The sequence below is a fragment of the Melospiza melodia genome, chromosome 9 (genome assembly GCF_035770615.1).
Source record: "Melospiza melodia melodia isolate bMelMel2 chromosome 9, bMelMel2.pri, whole genome shotgun sequence".
Classification (NCBI taxonomy): domain Eukaryota; kingdom Metazoa; phylum Chordata; class Aves; order Passeriformes; family Passerellidae; genus Melospiza; species Melospiza melodia.
The window spans coordinates 35,346,031-35,368,196 of record NC_086202.1 but is presented as its reverse complement, the minus strand read 5'-3'; the positions used below and the strand labels follow the sequence as shown (position 1 = coordinate 35,368,196).

Below are 22,166 nucleotides of genomic sequence, written 5' to 3'. Positions count from 1 at the left end.
CACATGCACCGCAAAAGGGACTTGACCCCTAGGTAGGCGTCTTTCTAACCCACAGCCCTGATTTTTAGTTACAATACTAAAACATAGTTCACCCATAGGATATGTGGACCTTGAGTATTTTGCCAACCACACAGTGTATACATCAACATACTGATTCACTTTATCCTTAAAGCTTGTTAGCTCCAGATTGTCCTTGAGTAAGGGCCGCTACTATCCGTTCCACTGATCAGGCTTGAAAACATACAAAGATCTTACACTGAAGAACATCCTTACCAACGTGAAAATCTTGACATTCTCACTTTTTGCAACACTCACAGGGTTATGGGTCTCCCTCACAGGTCCTGCTCCTCACGGGGCTTCCCCTCATGCTTTTGAAACTGATTTTCCTACCCCCATTTTATAAGGAGTGATAGCTTGGGACAGAAACTAAAAACTACTATGTTTTAGGGAAAGAAGAGCTTCATTACAGCACAAAACAAAAACCAAATTGATTAATTTTTCTTTCAAGGGCTCCTGCTGCCACAGTCCCCAGTCTGGCACTTTCCCACATCTCCACCTATAAAATACTGCTTCAAATACGTCACAACAAAATATGAAGTTGTAAAATAATATTTAATTTCATCAGAAAATGTACAGGTTTGAGCAGCAATTCAGATCTATGTATTATACAGTGAACCAGGCTACAGTTTTGAACGCAACAGACATATTATGGAAAGATTCAAAGAGCAATATGAGAAACAAAAGAAACAATTATTTTTTTCTTGCAGGTTTTTTGGGTTTTTTTCCTTTGTACTTTTTTTTTTTTAAATGAACAGAACCTTGTTTATGAGCAAAGTAGTACTGACAAAAAAAAATATCTTAATGAAGTATTTTCTCCAATGGTACGAACACACAGAAACAGCCTAGTGTAATGTAATATAAAATACTTCAGTCCCATTTTTTTCTCACTTCTGAATTGTTGAAGTTAATGTTCAAAGGCTCTGCTGAAACTTCGTTTCTGGCCTCTGCTCCTGAACCTGTTTCTACCAGAGCCACCACGCCGACCGTTCCTGGAGCTGGAGAAGCTTCGGCCATTCCCTCCACCACTGCCTCCTCCTCCTCCTCCTCCTCGAGCAGACTCCACCAGCTCCGGTAATTCGGTGGCCACACACAAACGCCAGTGTTTTGAATCTTCCCACCTTGCCTGTGGGAATGGAGTCAGACACAGCAGGTTAAATTCTAGGAATGCAAATACAGGGTATGTAATAATCATTAAATCTGCCCAACTGAAAAGGTAAAATTGTGAGCTGATGTATGGAGTTCAAGCTTCTAACTGAAGGGATCAATAATTTTGGTTATACTAATAGCTACCAAGCAAAAATCTGAATTCCTTTTACTGTGGAGAGAATTCTGGGTGAAAACCAGCGGCAGGGAATACAGAAAAGGGGAGTACAGGCATCTTTGCTGCCTACAAAGATGAATCCAGCACCACTTTTGTCAGTGCTTATGTTTCAAGTTACAGACTTCTGGTCACAGGGGAATGCCTTAGAAAAGAAACACTGTGAGCTTGTTGTGTTCTTCGATTCCTCCATAGCAATCCCTATTGCCACTAGGAAAGGCAGGATAAAGGCTACATAATGTTTGCAGCCTAACCCAGCCCAGCCAGTTTCACCTTCAGCCTGCTGCACCCAGAATTTGCAATGAACGTACCTCTATGTCCTTTTGGTCTGCCACAGGAACGTCAAAGCACACACCCTAAAAAGAAAGAATAACTTTAATGCATACAAGGTAAGTGTTTTAAGTGACTGCAACTAAAAACAAGAGAGCCCACAATTCTACACCTGACAGGCAGGCACTTTTAGAACTGACTGTCCTAAGAAACACTTTTCTGTTTTGTCATTAAGGCAGAGTTAACACACTTCATACCTTGCACCCTCTTTCTGCTATCCCCATAGCCATGCATTATCCTACCTCCTGAGCATGCCAGCAGAGCCCTAAGCACTAAAAAAACAGATTGAGGCCCAGCATCAACAGTGCCTAGAATAGAGAAAAAGACCAAACAGCTCCCCTGACAACTGCTAAGCAAAGGCTGCATTCAGAAGAGCCCAGTATCAAAGAAACAAACCAGAAATTTACCATTTTTCCCTTGAGGAAACACATCCTGTTCACCTTCCGATCAACATCATCGCCCAGCACTTCCCGCAGCCTTCGCCAGGCATAGCTCATGTTGCTTATTTCTTCAGAGCAACGTAGTATCATTGTAACAAACCCCTAAAAAGAAACGGGGCATGTTCCACTCAGGCAGAGGAATAAGCTTCAGCACATGTATCAGACAGGAGAAACCTGCCAATTTGCAGTATAGTAATTAAATCTTCAAGTAGGTAGTGTTACAGGGCACCAGGTATCCTTACAGCCACTATATTATTGCTTTTAACAAAATCAGTAGTTCCTAGTGGCTAAAGTGTAGTCCTTAAACAAAATGGTCAGGGGATAAATAATTCTCTATTCACACAACACAGAGGTGTGTTGCTTCTTTCCAGTTTCAAGACAAGCTTTAAGCCACAGCCCCTTCCTTACCACATCCGAGTTCAGCAGTGAGCGCTGCTCAATGGAAGTAGCACCCGAAATATGGGCCAGGGCTGCAGCCAGGGCATTAACTGGTCCCTTCTCTTTTATTAGCAACTGAGCAGATTCTCTGAAATACTCAATAGCAGTCTGAGGAACAGAATCCAGGCACCTAAGTAGTTAAAGCAAAAAAATATGAACAATTTATACACCAGTAGGCTCTGGAACAGAAAAAAATCACAGTAGCCCAAGATTTCAACAGTGCTCAAACAGAAAGTTCAAAGAGACAGTAAAGAGTAATTCAAACAGCCCTTCTGAAGAAGGCAGGAAGATACAACAGGGCTTGAGTCCCCAAACACACCTCATGGCATCTTTGCTGGAAGCCTTTATTATGTCTGTTGCGGTAGGAACACCAACGCGCTTGAATGTAATGCCCTGAAATTTAAAAGGCAAAAGACAAATAAAATTGCAGACCAAAAATAATTCAGCTCTAAAGAAGCAGTGCTGAACTCCAATACAACAAGCATTTAACTCTGTAATTTTTCTTCTTATTTTCACCTTTAAATTTCCAATTTTTCCTAGTGAAAATTGCAAGGTTAAGCTTACAGGAAAACAGTAACACTTAGAAGGCTTTTATGTACCAGATCATTTTAAATGACTCAGTGATCTTAAACTGAAAACAGAAACCAATCTGGTACATTTCTGGGGGAAATAGAGTCCTACAAATTCTAAATTACTACTTTTAGTCTAATAGATTTGGATTTAAGTACAAATTACAGAGCCTTAGTCTAAATGTAACACTGCTTTATGTGCCAGGAATAAACCATCTCATCACAACCACATAACTGTTGAGGAAACTAGCATATGGAACACTGCACAAAGTGCAAAAATGCAAGTAACAGTTCTCAGGAGAGCTGCACACATGCACATCACTGATAGATGATAAGCAGGGTGAACACCACACAGAAACACTGCGAGTGTTTTCTCATTTCCACAAGGACAACCTTAGTGGCATTTGCTGAAAAGGAGCGGGTGTTAGAATCTGCAGTGCTCTCCCTGCTGCACGGTGACACTGCAGCCACTCCTCAAGGTACCCAAACCTCCTCTGGGTGCCCTATAAAGTGCAGTTTAACAAACAGGAGTGTGGCAGTGAGAAGCCAGCTGTGCCGTACCGCTTTCTGCTCCACGTGTCGCAGCTGGTACTCCTCCTTGCGCTGATAGAAGCAGATGCAGATCCCAGTGCGCCCGGCGCGGCCCGTGCGCCCCGAGCGATGGATGTAGGACTCCACATCCTTCAGAAACAGAGGGAGGGCCTGTGAGTCACCTAATGCACTGCCACTGCATCAATCCACTGCATCACAGCACTCACAGCAGCCATTACAGTTAAGCCTGAACAATGCACAGTAAGTGCATCACAGAGTTAAATCAGAAAACATTGTTCCACTAATATCGACCAAACAGGCTTTTCCATAATCATCTAGGAATCATGGCTGGAAAACCAGAGCCATGAGCATGGATCAACTTTCCTTTATGCATCACCCCGCATTTGGAGTGTGTGTACCTCTGCAACAATCCCATTCCCCTCCTGCACATCCACAGGAGCATTTTTGCAAGTATTAGTATCTTATTCACTGAAACATTACATTGTTTCTTTTAAACCCTCAGAATTTCAGCACTAATGTTCTCATGGTTGCTGTCCACACCTCACATTCACCCCCAGCCAAGAGAATCATTCCTCCCACTGCTCCCAGCCTTGCAATCGCCACACCCAGCTTTCAAGGGAGGCTTTGAACAGCCTCATAAGAAGACATTTTAAGGAGACAATTTTTAAACATACTAGGGACTGACACACTCCCAAAAAATCCTCAAAGAAACTACTTCTACATATCTGGATGTTTCTCTCCCTTAAGCACAAAGCTGATGAACTCTGCGTGATCAATACCATCAGCTGGTAGCATTACACTAGTTGAAAACAAGAGTACAGATTATTACAAAACATCCAACATAACAGTCTCCTACCTTTGGTGGTGAGCTCTGTACCACCAGGTCAACTTCTGGGATATCTAAACCACGGGCAGCTACATTGGTTGCAACCAGAACTTTAAATGAACCATTTCTAAAACCCTTGAGTGTGATCTCTCTCTGCTTCTGAGGAATGTCACCATGCAACGACTGGCAATCCTGAAAAAGAGAATTATTTACAATCATACCAAAATACAAGACAGTGCTCCATTCTATAGTCAGTTTTGGGCACAAAATCTTGGTATTTGATAGGTTCTGAGTGGCAAGGTAAAGAAGAAGAACTGAATTACCTGAGTTCATATTTTAGATGTCTCACAATATGTACTTAGTAATTCTTATTCATATACCTCAAAGGCCTTTAACAATGGCAGGAAAACAGAACTGAAACAATGTGTGTCTCAGCTCATGTCTAATTACTGAGACATATGAAAACCCTGCCCTAACTTGCCATCCACATCATCTATGCAATGCTTGGCTGTGTCTAAATAATAATCTACAATTTTTGTTTTATATTCACGAGAAAGAGTGAAATCCTACCTGGCCACACACAAAAGCCTGCCCTATGCACTTAGAAACTCTCTCTTTAAAACTTACTCAGCATAGGTCTGGTATCAACAAGGGGTTGATGCATCTCTGACAGGTTTTGTTACTTAATACACCTGATAAAATACCTGTTTGATTGAAGCATTCAGAGCCAGTTCATTTGCCTCCTTTTTGGTCTCACAGAAGACAATGGTCCTCCCATGGCTGCCACTGTAGACCTGAATGACATCTCCAATAACTGCAGCTCTCTGAGACCAGTGACACTCTATTGCCAAATGCTACAGAAAAAAATTCCAGTGATTAGCTTCTGTAAAGTTAAAATTCTTTTAAAATACATTTGGAACTGTTAAATACAGAAATAGTAAAGAGTTATACAGTTCCCTGATGGAGAAAATGTGCTAACTCATGATCCTGCAACATCCAAAATCCATAAGGCTCTTATTTATGCCCACCACAATTAGTCTAATGTTCAGAAACAAAATAATTACAGTAAGAGAAAATCAGGCCTCTAGCATGTATGTATTACATATATTATATTCCATATATGTATTACATTCCTTGCTATGGTATTTACTGCCCAGCAAGCAAAGGGCTGCTGAGGTGAGATACTACAGGAAGTTTGAAAAAAAGTATCTTGTATACTGAATACCAGAGGCCAGATGGGATGTCCATGGAGAAATAAAAGCAGCAGGCTGATGTTAATGTGTGCCTTTTGCTTACAGCCTGGATAAATTCAGGTTTTCTCTGAAAACCCACACAACTGACAAGAAAATCTTCTCTCTACCTGTGATGTGAGAAGACAGATCATAAACCCAAAACCAACTTGACAAGCTGTAACATGCCTTATGCTTGGAAAAAATTCTGAAAACAACTTCCAACATCACTGTGATAATGCACCTTAGGAAGAGGTGACTTTTGTAGCAGAAAAGAAAAGGGAAAAAGCCTGAAAATGTTTCACATGAGCTTACTCACTTCTACTGTTGTAGCAGCCTTCTGAGTTCTTTTCCCAATAAGGTCAATCTGTTCATATCTGGACTTCATGTATTTCTTGGCCACATCATACACCCAGTGTGGGCAAGTGGCAGAGAACAGCAGTGTCTGGGGATTGTCTTCAGAATCTTACAAAAAAAACCAAAACAATGTTTCACAAACCTCATACATTTCACCTAACACATGTATACAAGTTCATTATATGGGTGATTAAAAATGAAGATAAATATCAGTACCTAATGTAAGGAAGCCAACTGAGCTTTTTAGATTTATGCATTACCAACACCTGGAGTAAAAAATATTCTAGAAAGTCTAAATCATTTCAAGATTATGAAAAAGTTACTGCAGTCTGTTTTCAAGCAGTGAAAAGGGTAAAAAGCTATTTCCTTTTAACTTGAAGAAGTCCAAGCACAACTTAAAGATAGGTGCCAAAGACATTTATTTACAGACCCCTAGGTACTGGACTCCAAGCTCTGCACAGCTTCTGTGAATGACTCTCACATATTCACAATAACATTCAGTCATTTCTAAACAAAATCACCTTATACCTGAATTTCTGCCAACTGAATTATTACCAATATTTCTTACTATTTGTTCCAATATTGAGATTACCCTTTTTGTATGCAACTCGTAAAATGTCTTCCACTTGCTCAGCAAACCCCATGTCCAGCATCTGGTCAACCTCATCCAGCACAACGTGTTTGACCTTGGTGAGGTCCAGCTTGCCATTCTGCAGGTGGTCCTTGATCCGGCCAGGGGTCCCCACCAAAATGTCAATGCCACTTCTCATCAGGTCAACTGGCAAACAGGGAACACACGGTTAGCAGTGAGCCAGGGAGCACTCTCTGCAGCAGTTAAACATGGTCACAACTCAGCAGCTTCTTAAACCATTCATAAGTACTCTCCTTACAAAAGTGAGGATAAATTATGAACTGGAAGAGAAAATCTGGAAAAAATGTAAGGTAGAAAATCTACTGCTCTTCCAGAAGGAAAAAAAAAGAACTTACCATTACCACCCTTCCCTCTCCCTGTGCTTTAAAGGAGCAAGGGTGGGCTTCTTTTAATATTCTTTAGAAATAGTCAGCTCTTCCCAAATTATCTACTTTAACTGGAGACTTTTGAAAAAAATATTTATTTAACCATCCAAATTACTGAAATCAACTCCTTCCTGAGGTTCTGAAAAAAAATCATCCCTAATGTCTCAAGATGTATCACAATGAAAGAGCTCACTCTCATTCCTTGTTACAATCACCAAGGCAGTAAATTATGCTATCACAACAATTTACAAATCCTCTACATATCCCTTATCACATGCAAAAACACCTACCCAGTCACAGCTAACTAAACTAGACTAAACTTCTTTAATGAAAATGGGTTTCCAAGAATCTAAACCCAGATACAGGTTACACACACAGCACACTGTTTAATTTAAGGCACATGAGGAGATAAGTAACACCAAGAATATAAACTGAGAACCACAGCTATTTATCTCCACAAGAAGATACACTTTGAACTGCTGAATTTCCCATTAATAGTCTCCAGCTTTTGAGCTATAACTGTGTGTCTGGAAAGACCCAACAGCACTTCTTAAATATGGCAGTCAATCAATATTTAAATTATTAGTCCTAAGAGTCACTTACTTTGTCCATTATAGGGAGTTCCTCCATAAAAACAACCGACTGTCAGCTTCCTTGTGATATCCTTGAAATCTTTGGCAACCTGGTTTGCCAGCTCTCTTGTTGGACAAAGAACTAGAACCTGCAGAGAAAAAAAGACAAAACAGGTGTTTTCTCAGCATGGCTTCTGCCAAGAAACCTCTACACTTCTGATCATTAATTTAGATCTGACCTTTTGTAAAATTTAAAAAAAATCTTTTTAAAATTTGAGAGAAACACATTGGAGAAACACACTGCTCAAGTTTCTTGTAACATCATTAAACTCTTCAACATATACTCATTTAGGACAGGCTAACTTCTTTTTGAACAGGATAGGAGAGACTTAAATCTTATTTAACTTTAGTTCCTGAACAGACCAGCTACAAGTGTTCTTCTACATGTGCATATGCTGTTTGAGCACAAGACTGAAGGATGTGGGTAACAAAAGGGTTTTGCTTCACAGTCCTGTGAGAGGTGCAAGGAAGAGCTGTGAGCTGTCTCTCAGCTTCCCCGTGGCTTAGGGAAACATATGTTAGTCTGCAGAGCTGCTGTGCTAACCCACACCCTGCAGAGGCACCCAGGGAGCCATCCTCTCTGGCAGCATGCAGGTGAAATAATTGTGTTAAAATGTGATTGAAGCACTGCTCTCCTACCTGGGACCAGTCACCTCACAAAGGAACCTTAACATCCTTATCCCAGCACCTCCTCCAACATAAAAACCCACTACCTAAGGCAGGCAGCAGTGTATTATGGCAGAGTGAGGTCTGGAATCTTTTGCAAGGCTTATGTCTCCCTTCCTTCTCCAAAAGACTGTGCCAAATGCAGAGACAGCACTCTCAGTCAGCCCAGAACTGTGATGGGCAGATGATGCACACAAACCTGCCAGTGCTACTTTTGGAAGGCCCTTCAGGTGATCTGTGTTTCATCTTGTCAGTCATCTCAAACTGACAGGAATTATTAATGAGCATGTGCTCAGCTTTGGCCTCTCTAGGTTTTCTGGAGGCACCATAGGAATTCAGTGAAAAACCACACATGGTATTCTTAGCAGAATGAACACAGCTCATAACAAATCTGCATTCCCTGGAGCAGAAGCCTCAACATTTGGTGGTGTTCCTAGTGAAAACCAAGTCTATTTTAAAAACCTCCCACCGTTTACGTGTTTTAGAAAGAAACATGTTTGAGTAGACAGCTTTTAACAAGCTGTCAAGTTACAATTAGTAACTAATCTGTTAGCAATTCAGGAGAAAAATAAGCATCCAGGAGCCACTAGCCCTGAACTGGTAACGTGACTGAGCAGAATTATACAGGAACACGTTGTCCACCTGTAGTTTTGGTCTCCCTGTGGCAGAAAAAGGAACTGACAAGTGGATAGAGCTGTTGTGCTGCTCACTCCCCATCAGAGGCTGGGAGGCAGCACAGGATGCAGTGGACGCAGCTTTCAAATCACCTTTAATGTGGGTTAGCTTAGCCCTGCACAGACCTGAAATACCTGAATCACTCAGATGTCAGACAAAGCAAATCACCATCCTAGGCAGGCGCTGTTACCTTTGGTGGACGGCCTCTTCTTCTTTCCTGTGAGTCTCCCTGAAGCTTCTCAATTAAGGGAATGGCAAAAGAGAATGTTTTCCCTGTCCCAGTTCGTGCCTGAGCAATGACATCCTTGCCAGAATACACGGGGTTGAAGGTCTTCACTTGCACAGGGAACAGGTACGTCACTCCTCGAGCTGGGGCAATTGCAAGAGAGTTCCTTAATATGGTCATTTTACAGCTGTTCTTTCATACTCTTCACTGGAAATCATTGCAAAATTATTGCAAGAAGAACTTCCATCTACTCTAGAGCATGTCAGGAGTGTATCATCACCTCCACTGATTTATTTGATCAGGTGAGTCATCTGCAAAGAGTGCCCTGGGACTGTCAGTTTTATTCTGCCACTTCACCCCACCAGACACAGTGCTAGCTAGGACAGAGGAAGTTATCAGCCTTTATGAGAGACTGTCAGCACTGTGCCTTTATTTATGCAACACAGCTGTCTGCGAAAACCTCTTCCTTTCAAATAATTCACACCTCAAAACCCCTTCTGTTCTTATTTCTTACTAATTCATGTATAAACAAACAGCAAAGATGCTAAATATAATTGGTTTTCCTTTATTCACACCAAAATAACCCTTAACTGAAAAGTTCTCACGTATATTTTTTTTCCTTGGCTCATGCAGTTTAGAATTTTATTGCAAAGGCTGAACTGGACAACACTGCAAACAGGAAATTGTGTGTTCAAAGGTGTATTTAGAGCAGGCAATCAATGGCTGCTGCACAGCATCCCTGCTTGTATGGGCACGAGCAGAGCACATCTCAAAGCTTATTGATCATGGGGGTTTGAGCATAAAAACACAACAGAGATCACTGACATTCTATGGTCACACCTTGCCAAAAAACTTACCTTGAAGAAGCTGGACAGTTTCTTTGGAAATAGCAAAATTGGAGAAAGCACCCTCCTTCTGTTCTCCAGTCAACTCCTGTTAGGTAAACAATAACTCAGGTAAGATTCCACATTAATATCACATGGCTTTCAGTAAATTCAAGGTAATTCAAGCAAATTCAGCACAGGCACTGGTGTCATACTCTTCAGGGACAGTGTCACAGCTGTGGCTAAGGAGCCTTGTTTTAACATCTTATTTCAAACCTCGACAAAGTTAGCAAAAGAGATCTACAGGTTAAGGCTGTTTCATATCTAACAGCACAGAGAAGCAAAACACTCAAACCAAAACTGCAAACAATGAATTAGAACTATAAAATATCACGAGTTGGAAGGGACCCACAAGGATCACCAAGTCCAACTTCAGGCTCTGTGCAGGACAACCCCAAAAATCACATACACCTCGTGATGCTGGATCATATTTTAACTCTATCTCAGTGCAATCTGTCTGTCCTGCAACAGCCTCACAGCACCAGGCTGCTGAAGTGAGGAAACCACGATGCACTGATCCAACACCTCAGCACTTTCATAATTAAAAACTCTTGCAAATTCTTGGCAGACTGAGCAGTTCAAGGACTTTAAATCTTGACATTTTACAGCACTTTGGATTGACTAGGAAAGGGGGGGGAATATAATATAACCCTTCTAAATTTGGGTGTGTTACACTGCAGGAGTTAAAAGCCCTAACACACCTCTATAACTTAAACCAGCCATGAGCTTTACCTGATCCTGCTCGCTCTCACTTTCGCTCTCGCTTGACGTTTCACTGGAACTGCTCTGCCGGCTCCTGCGGGAGGATTTGCTGCTAAAGGACAATCTCGATTTCTCCACGCTCTCCTCTTTCGTGTGACCGTTCTGTTTACTGACACTCTTTGATTTCTTGGCTTTCGGGGCATAACGCTCCTCGTCCGATTCCTCGCTGTCATCTGTCTGAGTCTTTCCCCTCTGAAACTTGTCCCGGCGTTTAGATTTCTTCTCCTTTTTCTCCTTCTGACAAGGCACAGAGCAAATGAAAACACACGCTCGTGGATCCAAGCGACACGGAACAGAGAAGAGGGCGCAGAACAGTTAAAGCTTCAAGCGCACGTTCTAGTTACTGACGGGGGCGGTGGCTGACACAAGGCAACAGCTCCCTGCCGGCCGCCGCCGCTCAGGAGACACGTTACCGACCACGAGACCACCGGGCCTCGGCTGGGGGGCGCTGCCCCGCTCCGGGTGCCGGGGAGGGCGCGTCCCGGGCTCCCGGCCGGCTCCGGCAGGCCCAGCGCGTCCGGCGGGGCCGCCCCGACACGCGGCGAGGAGGCCTCGGCCCGGCCCGCCCGCGCACGTGGCCGCCCGGCCGGGGCCGCCCCGCGGCCGCGCCGCGCACGCCCGGCCCGGCCCGCGCCACCGGCGCTGCGGGCGGCCGCCACCCGAGGCCGGGCTCGCCGGGCGCCGGCCTCAGCGGGCGGGAGCGGCCAGGCCGTACCCGGAGCCCTTCCCTGGTACCTTGTGCCGCCGGCGGCCGCTCTCCGGGACCCCCTCGGTGTCCATGGAGCAGTCGGAGCCCGACTCGGCCCCGCTGCTGCTGCTGCACCGGGTGGCCTCGGGCATCTCCGCTCGCCGCCGCCGCCGCTCCGCCACGCCGCGCTCCGCACCAGCCGCGCGCCCGCCGCGCGTCACGCTCAGAGCGGCCCCGGCGCCCGCCAGCCAATGGACGGCGGATCCGGCAGCGCGGGGGCGGGGCCACGTCGTCCGGCGGCCAATCGCCTGCGGCCGTCGGCGCGGGACCACAACTCCCGGCGTGCCCCGGGGGACAACGCGAGGACTGCAAGTCCCGGCGCGCCCCGCGCGCGCCGCACGCTGGGAGGGGGCGGCCGCCATGACAGGTCTGCCATGAGGGCTCGGCTCGTCCCGCCGGCCCTGCCAGGCCCTGCCGTCCCCAGAGCAAACCTCCGGCAGCTTTACAAACCGACGGCTTCAGCCTCCGAAACTACCGCAGAGAGGCGTTCAGTAGCAGTGAAAAGTCTGAAGCAGCAAAGGGCAGTGTGACCAAATGACTGAGATTTAAAATCCACAAGCCTGTGGTGATGCGCAGCATGAGCCCTGCACAACCTGCTCGTAGATAAATCGAGAGGAAGAAGTCCAAATTAGCCTTGGAAGTAAAATGTGTGAAGGAAAATGCGTGAAGGAATCCTGGCAGCTGCGGGATGTGGATTCCTGAGGGAATGGGAGGGCAGGAGCAGAGCAGGGCCTGGCCCGCAGCAGTGGCACCGGCCTGAGCTGCTGGCTCTGCCAAAGCTTCCTTTACAGAGCCCAAACCCGCAGCAGTGGCACCGGCCTGAGCTGCTGGCTCTGCCAAAGCTTCATTTACAGAGCCCAAACCCGCAGCAGTGGCACCGGCCTGAGCTGCTGGCTCTGCCAAAGCTGCATTTACAGAGCCCAAACCCGCAGCAGTGGCACCGGCCTGAGCTGCTGGCTCTGCCAAAGCTTCATTTACAGAGCCCAAACCCACAGCAGTGGCACCGGCCTGAGCTGCTGGCTCTGCCAAGGCTTCATTTACAGAGCCCAAACCCACAGCAGTGGCACCGGCCTGAGCTGCTGGCTCTGCCAAAGCTTCATTTACAGAGCCCAAACCATGCCTGACAGACACAAACACACACTGAGCATGGATAGCTGAGGGTGCTGCAGGACACGGGCAGAGAACCTTGGCAGTGAAGGAAATTTTGTAGCACCAGGTGCGTGTGCAGTTCATTTGTTCTGTTATTTAGCAGGGAAAGCGAAGCATGTGCTGATTTCACACTTTGCAGAGTTGCAGTGTGAAACAGCCAACAGCATTTCCTATTGCAGAAACAAAAAAACAAACCCCCTGCAGGTCAGTGCTGTGGTCTCAGTGAAGAATGCCAGTTCTCACTTTTATTATCATAGGGGGACACACAAAAAATAATTAAAGATGAGAGCAAACAAAACACACATGACCTCTCCAAACACTGCTGTCAAAAGTTTGAACTAACAGCTTTGATTTAGAGACTGCCTCACTGATGTGACCAGCTCCATGGTTACCTTGTTACAAGGGGAAAGTTTTCCAACCTCATTAAAAAATAATCAAATATTCACAACCAGAGTTAGATGAAGGAAGGAATTTTGTTGCAATTGTCCTTTCACTTGTCCTCCTTTTTGCATTGTTATTTTTACTTTTAGAATTTGGCAGGAAGCTTCATCTTCTTTTCAGTCCACCTAAAACAATATAATTATTACAAATCAGACTCCACATTCCAAAGATGAACTGAGTTGGCTTAGCTTTTAGTGCCACAGATGGGCATATGTACACACAGTCAAAATGATCCTCTGAAAAACACATTTTGCTGAAGATTTCAGGTCTTCATGTCCAAGTAATGCACAGGAAATGTGCTTGGAAGGGTGCACAGCCAAGGGAAAGATGAACAATTAGCAGGATTCCCTTAGAAACTGGAATTTGTGGTTTGTGCCTTCTCAAGGGACAGTACAAATCTAATGGGGACTCCAATGGTTTAATTACAGTTAAATATCACTCATTTAAGCTATTAAGAATGTGTGTTGCTGTTGAAAAAAAAAAAAAAGATGTGACTTGTAACATAGATTCTTGCAAATTTAGTTAAATTTTGGAGGTCTCTGTATAAAAGTTTGTTTCATAGCAATTTATTTTCCATTAAGGGATTTTCAGGCGTAGTTACAGGCAAAATGTACACTGTGAAAGCCCAGGTGATGTACACATTGTGAGCAAGTCAAGTGGTATTTTCTGCTTTAAATTTCTGCTGGATCTCTGTTCTTTATGTACAGCTGGAGAGTCTGTGACAATATCCAGTGTCACATGGGGAGATCCGTGTGAGCTGAGCCTGCAAACAACACTGTCTAACACCGAATTTATCAAACCTCATTTCTGTTAGCATTTCTGTCCTAGGTCCTCTCTACCTGCAGGACAGAACTTGTGCTGCTTTCTTGCCTCATGGAAACAAAAGCAAGATGCAAACAGCAGCAACGCAGGGAGAATGTTCCTGTTAAAGGAGTTAGCAGAGCTATGCTGTTTGGGTATTTCTGCATCAGAACACTGAAGTCTAAAAAAATACAATTTTTTTTTACAAATGTAATTTTTATTTTTACAAATGTTGTCGGGGAAGGGGTTTGTGATTGCTGCAGCATTTCTGCCTAAGCCTGCTGGTCACTTTGGAGATAAAGCATTTAGTGCCCCGTGTTTGCTTGCCTCGGGGAGTCAATGCCACTGTCCCCTGTGGTGCTGTGGTTTTCTGTGCCCTCTGGGTGTTTCTGTTCTGGCCTCCCAGGACATGCACCCCTCACAAGCTGCTCTGCTTGTCCTGCAGGGTGTCTCACTCTGATCCGTGGGCCCAGAGCACAGCGTGCTGCTCCCTCTCCCACCCCACAGGTGAGGTTCTGCAGAGAGCCAGAGCCAGCCTGGCAGGAGCCTGCCCCAGCCGAGCCCTTCCCACTCTGAGGGAGTTCGGTTCCTGCCTCCTTGCTGGGGCTGCACAGCCAGCTCTCCTCTGTGCTCTGGGGGCTAGGGTGCTCCCTGGAGCCCTCTGCAGTGCCAGCGCTCCCCTCATATCCCATACCACATTTATTTATGGCTGTGTCCTGCTGGGCAGGGCAGGTACCAACCTCAGAGGCTTTTAGGGACACAGCTGTGCTCCAGCTTCCCGTGCCTGAGCAGGCATGGCCAGGGGGCAGCTGCTCAGAATTGCCATCCAGGTGTGACAAGGGACACGTGTCACCATCGTGTCCCTTTTGGTACAGAAGGTGGGAGTTAGCAGTGAACCCCTCCCTTTCCAGCTCCCTTGATCCAGAGTGGTTAAACAGAAGTTCACTCTTTTTATCAGTCTTTGCTCTGTATTTCCCACTGTTTTTGGGGGCCAGGTTAACACTGGCTGTGCAATTTGAAAGATGGACATTTTGAAAGTCACTGGCTGTTTGATCTAAGAGCTCACATACAGTGTCTGCTTTGCATCTGCAATGCTCACCCTTCAGGTGGGATGGACATCTTGCATCCTTTTCGCACACACCATTATCTTCAGTGTAGGAGCAATGGGATTTCCTTTTTATTGTTCTTTTATAGACATTTTCTTCACAAATTTTACTGTCCAGGAAGTATCTCCTTTGGTTCTCTATGTGCACATTACTGCCTTGTGCATAACCACCACTTTCACTGAAAATGTCTGTTTTTATTTGAAGGTCAGACCTGTGGGCATGGGGGGGGTTGTTTTGCTTTGCTTTGCCAGCCTCACTTTCTGCACCCAGCCTTTCAGTTTGACAGCCAGAGGGTCCTGAGGAGGCCAGGGGCTGTGGCCTGTGGGAAGCCCTTCCTCCCTTGTGAGCCTGGCACTGGAGCTGGCTGCTGGCACCGCCCTGGTGCCCCCTGGCAGGAAAGCTGCGAGCTCTCCATGGCAGACCCTGGAAAGGGTTCCTAATCTGCCTCTTGTAGATCCCCTGGGATGGCACTGCTGCAGCAGGTGGCTCCTGGGGTTTGTTGGGCAGGGAAAAGCTCTCTGCCAGTTCCACATTTTGGGGTGTTACCTTCTGTCTGGGAGACTTCCCGCCCATCTGCTTTTCCCTCTTGGATCTGCTTTTCCTGGTGTGTTTTGCTGTTTTACTTGGTGCCCTTTGAAAACGATCCTTTGAGAGGTGGTTTTGCCCGGGTGCTGGCACTTCAGCCAAGGTACCATTACTGATGTATTTTTTCTCTTCACTGCTACATTTTTTCTGCTCCTCAAACTTCTGCATTAATATTGTGTGTTTAATCAAATTATCCACGGTAAGAGTGGGGTTAATTCGCTTGATGATTTCATGTTCAATATCACGTGGAATGTTGTCCAGGTCACCTTCATCCCTGACTGGCCACTCCTGGGGAGGAAACTGGCCTGAGAAAGTGGAGTACTCCTTCTTGTGCTTTTCTTGCTTAGAACCACTTCTCCAGAAGAGGCCGAGGCCAAACAGTTTGCTTTTCAGTTTTGCTTTCACAGACGTCAGGGATTTGATGGTGCCCCAGGAATGGTTCTCAGCAGATGTGGAGATGCATTGAGTTTGAGCTGAAGACTTCAATTCACTGCAGCCTCTCTGTCCCTGTGCATTAGATCCAGGGCTCCTCACCTGCCCTTGCCTTTGCTCACAGAGCTGATTTTGGCCAGGGAAGCAATGGCAGGATCTGGAACAGGGTACCCTAGGAATGCTTTCTTTCACTAGGTCTGTGCAGGGCTTAATGTTTACCAGGTCAGTGATGGAAAGGGATGAACAGCAACAGCTGTCCTCCAATAGGATCCTTCTGTTGTCTTCTGTGGCACCATTTGTGATGAAGTAAGTGCTGGGAGTCACAATGAAATATCCTTCTCCTGTGTGATAGATTTTTCTTTCCTTAATTAGAGTGCCAAGGATATTATATAACGCATTGTGGGAGGGCACTGCAATGCCTAGAACAAAGAGACAGATACTTCAAATCAGTAACAAGCTTTCAAATAAAATGGATGCTGGCCAAAAGATCTCTCTCGTACAACAGCCCTAAAATGATCTGAAAATAAAATAGTAAAGCATTTAGCTGTGTTGCCACTGCAGCACCTCTGTGAGGGAGCAAGGATGTTGTCTTTGTGTCTGTCAGAACATGATATTCATGAGAGAGACTTTCTACCAGGTACAAAGCAAACAACCTCTTGTTCAAAGCATTTCCCTCCTGGCATGTTGTTTAACAGGGGCTTTCATCACTCTCTGAAGTTTCTGTAGTTTGGTCAGATGTCAGTTTATTACCTCACCGAGGCTGGGCTCAGCTGCAGCTTTCCATCAGGTGTCTCAGAGTCCTTAGTCTGGTCACAGCTGACCTCCTGCCCAACAAATTAAGAACTTCCAGCAAGGTGAAAACACAGCAAAAATACCTCCAGACTCTAGAAACTTTGAGAATGCTGCTTCTGGCTGACCTACAGATTCTGCCTTGTGGTTATCTCAGTGCGCTTACTGAGCGCAACACATTCCTGGCACGGTTCTGTGCCACTCTGTGGGGCTGCATTAATATTTTTCCCCCTGGTTAAAATGCCCACCAGATCAGCCTGTAACATTCACAGAGGTGTAATGTTAAGAGGACTCAAAAGAAGCAGCTCAGTATCAAACAAAGCAGCCTCCTGAGAGGGCCAGAATGAGCCTGTTCAAAGTCTCCATCACAATAACACTTTGATATTGCACATCTAAGGGAAATGGGATATTTCTCAGATATTAAGAGAAGTGGCTGCCACCCCCTCAGAATCACAGAATATTCTGAGTTGGAAGGGACCACAAGGATCATCAAGCCCAACTCTTAAGTGAGTGGTCCATATGGGAATCAAATGCACAACCTTGGCATTATTTGCACCATGCTCCAACCAATTGGGCTAGAAGCGAAGAACTAAAGATCTCTTAGTGTAAGTAATTTCCTTTCAGGAAGGAAAGGGTTAGAATACAACCGACAAACCTGAATTTGAGGCTGGTTATAGTTTGTGATAGCTAACACCAGATGTAGACTCCTACCCAGTCCCTTGGCAAAGTCAGCTGTGTTCCTGTCTCTTAAAGGCAGTCTCTGTGATCTAAGAGTCTATTTTATGCTGTTCCATGTCTAGCACCTAAATACCACATCTGTGCTTCCCCACCCCCTAAAAGGGCACACTTAACTACAGCCAGCTCCCTCAGATTCTCAGAGATTCATTAAATCTGTGGAAAGGACTGCATTCAAGTCAGTGCAGTGACACAGATGGATGAGAAGTTTGCACATTTATTCACCAGTTCCCTGTTAACTGCACTCCCTTCACCTTGCCAGCTTTGCCTGTAAGCATTCCCTGGTCCCTTGTCCAACATCAGAAACTCAAGCTTGATGGTACAGCCACTTTTAAAGCAGAGAGAGAAACAAACAAGTTACCTGGGTAATTTTTCACTAACTGCTCCATTAGAGTTTCCTGAGTGACCACCACTTGCTCTGCATTCATGCCTGATATGGTCCAGCATATTCCTTGTGCCAAAGGAACAGAGCCTGGCTGGGAGAGAGGATTCATCAGAGCAGGGCTCACATCACCTAAAAGAAAAGAAAATAATTTGATTGGAATAGTGCATACTTTTCTATTAGCTCTGAAAGATTTCCACTGAAAATTTCCCTTATCCCCAGCTAATTTTCTTTGGCAAATTACTCAGAAATATTTCTGAGAGGAGGGAGGTGGTGCTAGCACTTGTCAAGAGCCTTTGTAATGAAGGAAACACAAGGTTGCCTTAAGCACATTAGTTTGTTTGGTATAGAATTCCAGCCAAAGCCATAATTTGGGTTAATAAACAGGGAGCTGAGAGAGAGAATTATTTCTGATGACTGCTGATTTTTTAGAAGACTGCTTACACGTTAAACCATGCAGAACCTGTGCTTCTCCAAGTAGCTAATGGGGAAAAGGTCAACATCCAATGATCTAAGTACAAAATGCTTTCACCAAGTCAGAGCACAAGGAAAAAATACAAGTAATAGGCTTTGTGCCTTGTCTTGCACATAAAATTGAATACAAATGGTAAAATGCCACTTTTAGACTGGGTTCTAGAACTAGAGATTATTTAGTAAATTGGGTAGAGAGCAAAAACTCTTATCACAACTGCATGCATTTTTTGGGCTACCTCACTATCTGTCCTGGTCAGAAACAAAAGCATTGTTCTTATTCTGCATGACAAAAGCAGAAGTTTGGAGGGGCCAAGAGTGTGGCCCATCTTCCCCAGTAACTCTGCAACCCCAGCCCAGAGGGCTGAAAAGGCTCTCAGTGCTTCCCCGGAACTGCCCATCCATAACAAAACCCAGATAAACTCTGAGCTCTGCCCAAGGTGGCAGGGGACAAGGCCAGCAGCTACTCCTGACCTGGTGCCTGTGTGTGCTGCAGCTGAGATAAGGATTGCCCTGCAGGGACTCACCTGAGCTCCGTGCACCCAGAGGGACAGTGACTGCAGACACCTCCTCAGACAAAACAAAAACCAAACCCTCCCTTTCTTCTTTTGTCAGTCAGACTGATGGTCTGTTCCTGCCCAGGTGATGCTCTGTGCTGCCCTGCTCCCTGGCTGTGCCCTCTGCCAGGCAGGCAGCAGGGACTCTGCTTCCTTCACAGGATAGCCCTCTGTTAAACACTAACAGGAATCTCCCCAGGTAAAAAGTGACATTTTAGATTAAGTTGTGTTCACGTTTAACTGAACCACCCTTGTCTATTGGATGACACTGTAACCCAATATTTATCCTCCAGGCAGAGAACTGCAACACAAACACTCCTCTGAGTAAATGTAATGCACAACATTGCTTTGAAGAGCTGAAGTTGCTCTTGACCTTTGTTTTACAACTGCTGCTATATTCAACAAAAAGAACTCTGAAAAGAAAATCCTGGCACGCAGTTTGCTCGGTGGTGTTGCTAGGAAACTCCTTGCAGGTGCAGAAACCATTGCAAGCTTTCTTTTGCTATGGGAAAGGCCATCAGCATTCAGAAATTACTCCTGTGAATAGTTTGCTGTGGGCACACTGTGTGCTGCCAACTTGACCATTTGCTCCTGCAGAGCACCAGGCTGCTAAGGAGTAAAATACCAAGTGTAATTAAAATTTGTTCATTATCTTTATATTATTATCTTGCTGTTGTTGTCTGTATCTGTTCTGCAGCATCAAATCCCGTGCCTCCACTCAGGGAAGGCTGTTTCAGAATAATATTCAAAGCATTAAACAAAAGCTAGCTTGATACTGAAGGAATTTTTAAAAATCTAAAACCATGTTTGAACACAAGTTCAAACAAGTAAAATGTTGCAGAGTCAATAGTGCACATGTGCTAACAACATAATTATTAGATATCATTCTCTCCTGACTTTGAAATACAATCTGAAATTGTGAAAGCAAGAGTCAGATCATTGGTGATATTGATAAGGCCCAGGCAGCACCCCTACAAGTATCTATCCAGTTCTTATGAAAAACTTTGTAGATTTACTTTGCATAGCTAAATAACTGCTGTTGTGCTTCAAACAGTCTCCCAAGTTCATTGGAAATACTGAAAAGCTGCATCCCTTAGATTTGCACATGGAGAAGATTTATCAGTTTGTGCAAGCTGTGCCTCATAGGCCTGATGCAAAATCACCAGAACACCATTCTCATTAAAGCTCCTTAGAGTCTGTCCTTTTACAGCTCAAAGCCCCCTGCAGAATGCCCTGCCCACTTCCCTACTCTGCATAAATGTGATGACAATCCCCTTCCTGCTGCCTTCATAGTCTCAGGAGGGCCTTGCTCACACCTCTGTGAGGGCACAGCAGTGTAGAACCCAAATTCTGCCCTGCTGGTGTGAATACAGCAGCCCCTGAACCTGCCACCCTCCATCTCTGCAGCTTTTGCAGAGCCACATGAACTAAAGCAGCTGCCCAGGGCTCTGCTATTCTTACCCTTCAGCTTGCTTTACAGGTCTGCTCAAGCTCTGCTCGTTACCTGGACACCTAAAACCCAAGAATGCCCTTTTTGGAGCACTTACTGGTCACAGTGTGGGAAATCATCTGTAATGTGAGCATTGGGTAACAGAACTCAGCACACAGAAAAGCCTCTGGGTACTCTTGACTAGCACAAAGTGATTTTTGTTCCATCTCTGTAATGTGAGCATTATCATTTTTCACTGAGTTGTTTAACAGTTGCATCTTCAGGCTATTCAGAAAAATTACACACAAGACAAGTTGATCTGGGTGAAACCCAGGCTGATTCTGGGGAATTGAACAGAGGGGCATTTGTTACAACAGCACTCAATTTACTTCCTAGGAGTTCAGGTAAACTGTTTGCAGAACAATAAAGGACTAGGAGTAAATCCATTCCAGAAAAAAACCCAAAACATCTGATGGGCAGAGAAGACACAGCATGTGGAAATAGAAGAGTGGTATTTCTGGTTTGGTATTTCTGTAGTTGGGAGAACCTATCATGGAATGGATTATACAAAAGATGCCACAGATCCTCTGCATGAGAGCCTTGGCTTGTTTGATGTAATTCAGTTTTGCAGAAGATCATAAGCAAGAGCTGTACTGCTACCAACTGCAAGGCTTCTGCTTTTCTGTTGACTAGAGCGCATCATAATCACATTTTACAGCAAAAATCACATATCATAGTTAAAGAATTTTCTGTAGACTAGAGTGCATCATAATCACATTTTACAGCAAAAATCACATATTATAGTTAAAGATTTTTAAGGAACAAAATGTTAATAAGAACATCATAGCAAGTTGGGAACTCTAGCAAAACCCTTTTTGAACATTGATGAGTTTACAAGATGTGTTCTTATTAATGAATAAAAATTCTATGTAGATTATAAAGGCAGTTAAGATTAACATTTTCAATTGTAAGTACATAACAGAAACTCTATTTTGGCACAAGTACTCTGTACTAGGTCCTGTTTTCAGAAACATCCTTTTATTGAAGCGAAGAGTAAATAGCTCAATGAAACTGTCAAACCTTGTCATGTGTGTGATCTATTACTGAAACAAACAAAAGCTCTCAGCAACAGCAAATATCTGTTCTTTGATTATTTTGTACAACCCCCAGAGAAACAATTAAGTGTCACTTTAAACTGTCAAACCTTGTCATGTGTGTGATCTATTACTGAAACAAACAAAAGCTCTCAGCAACAGCAAATATCTGTTCTTTGATTATTTTGTACAACCCCCAGAGAAACAAGTGTCACTTTAAGGCCACCAGCACTTCTTCAGCTGACATCAAAGAAGCTACAAACACATGAAAATGTCAGATTTCTGTACCTACTGATTCCAGCCAGGACAGACACTCCCAAATCAGGACATTTAGGCAAAGAGTGCCCTCCACTTGGTCACAATTTCTGTTTTTACAGTCCCAAACTTTCTGTGATTAACTTATCCTTATTAAGTTCTTCTCGACTTTTTATTCCTTGCAACTTTCAAAGGATGATGCCATGCAACT

The 22,166-nt window shown here is 44.5% G+C and overlaps 2 protein-coding genes across 2 annotated transcripts; both read right to left on the bottom strand.

Moving 5' to 3' along the window:
* Nucleotides 1-593: 593 nt before the first annotated feature.
* LOC134422238 (nucleolar RNA helicase 2-like) lies at nucleotides 594-11,855 on the bottom strand. The gene is made up of 15 exons (XM_063164215.1): nucleotides 11,717-11,855; nucleotides 10,952-11,218; nucleotides 10,193-10,268; nucleotides 9,300-9,478; nucleotides 7,740-7,857; nucleotides 6,712-6,897; nucleotides 6,082-6,227; nucleotides 5,238-5,387; nucleotides 4,564-4,725; nucleotides 3,717-3,836; nucleotides 2,906-2,979; nucleotides 2,557-2,716; nucleotides 2,116-2,250; nucleotides 1,690-1,734; nucleotides 594-1,183 (listed from the first exon to the last, which is right to left on the bottom strand). Exons 1-15 carry the CDS (start codon nucleotides 11,819-11,821, stop codon nucleotides 965-967), a joined length of 2,142 nt encoding a protein of 713 aa, XP_063020285.1. The 5' UTR covers nucleotides 11,822-11,855; the 3' UTR covers nucleotides 594-964.
* A 1,235-nt stretch (nucleotides 11,856-13,090) lies between these two features.
* STOX1 (storkhead box 1) lies at nucleotides 13,091-18,260 on the bottom strand. Its single transcript, XM_063164214.1, has 3 exons — nucleotides 18,129-18,260; nucleotides 14,861-16,662; nucleotides 13,091-13,444 (listed from the first exon to the last, which is right to left on the bottom strand). Exons 1-3 carry the CDS (start codon nucleotides 18,193-18,195, stop codon nucleotides 13,436-13,438), a joined length of 1,878 nt encoding a protein of 625 aa, XP_063020284.1. The 5' UTR covers nucleotides 18,196-18,260; the 3' UTR covers nucleotides 13,091-13,435.
* Between the last annotated feature and the right edge of the window lie 3,906 nt (nucleotides 18,261-22,166).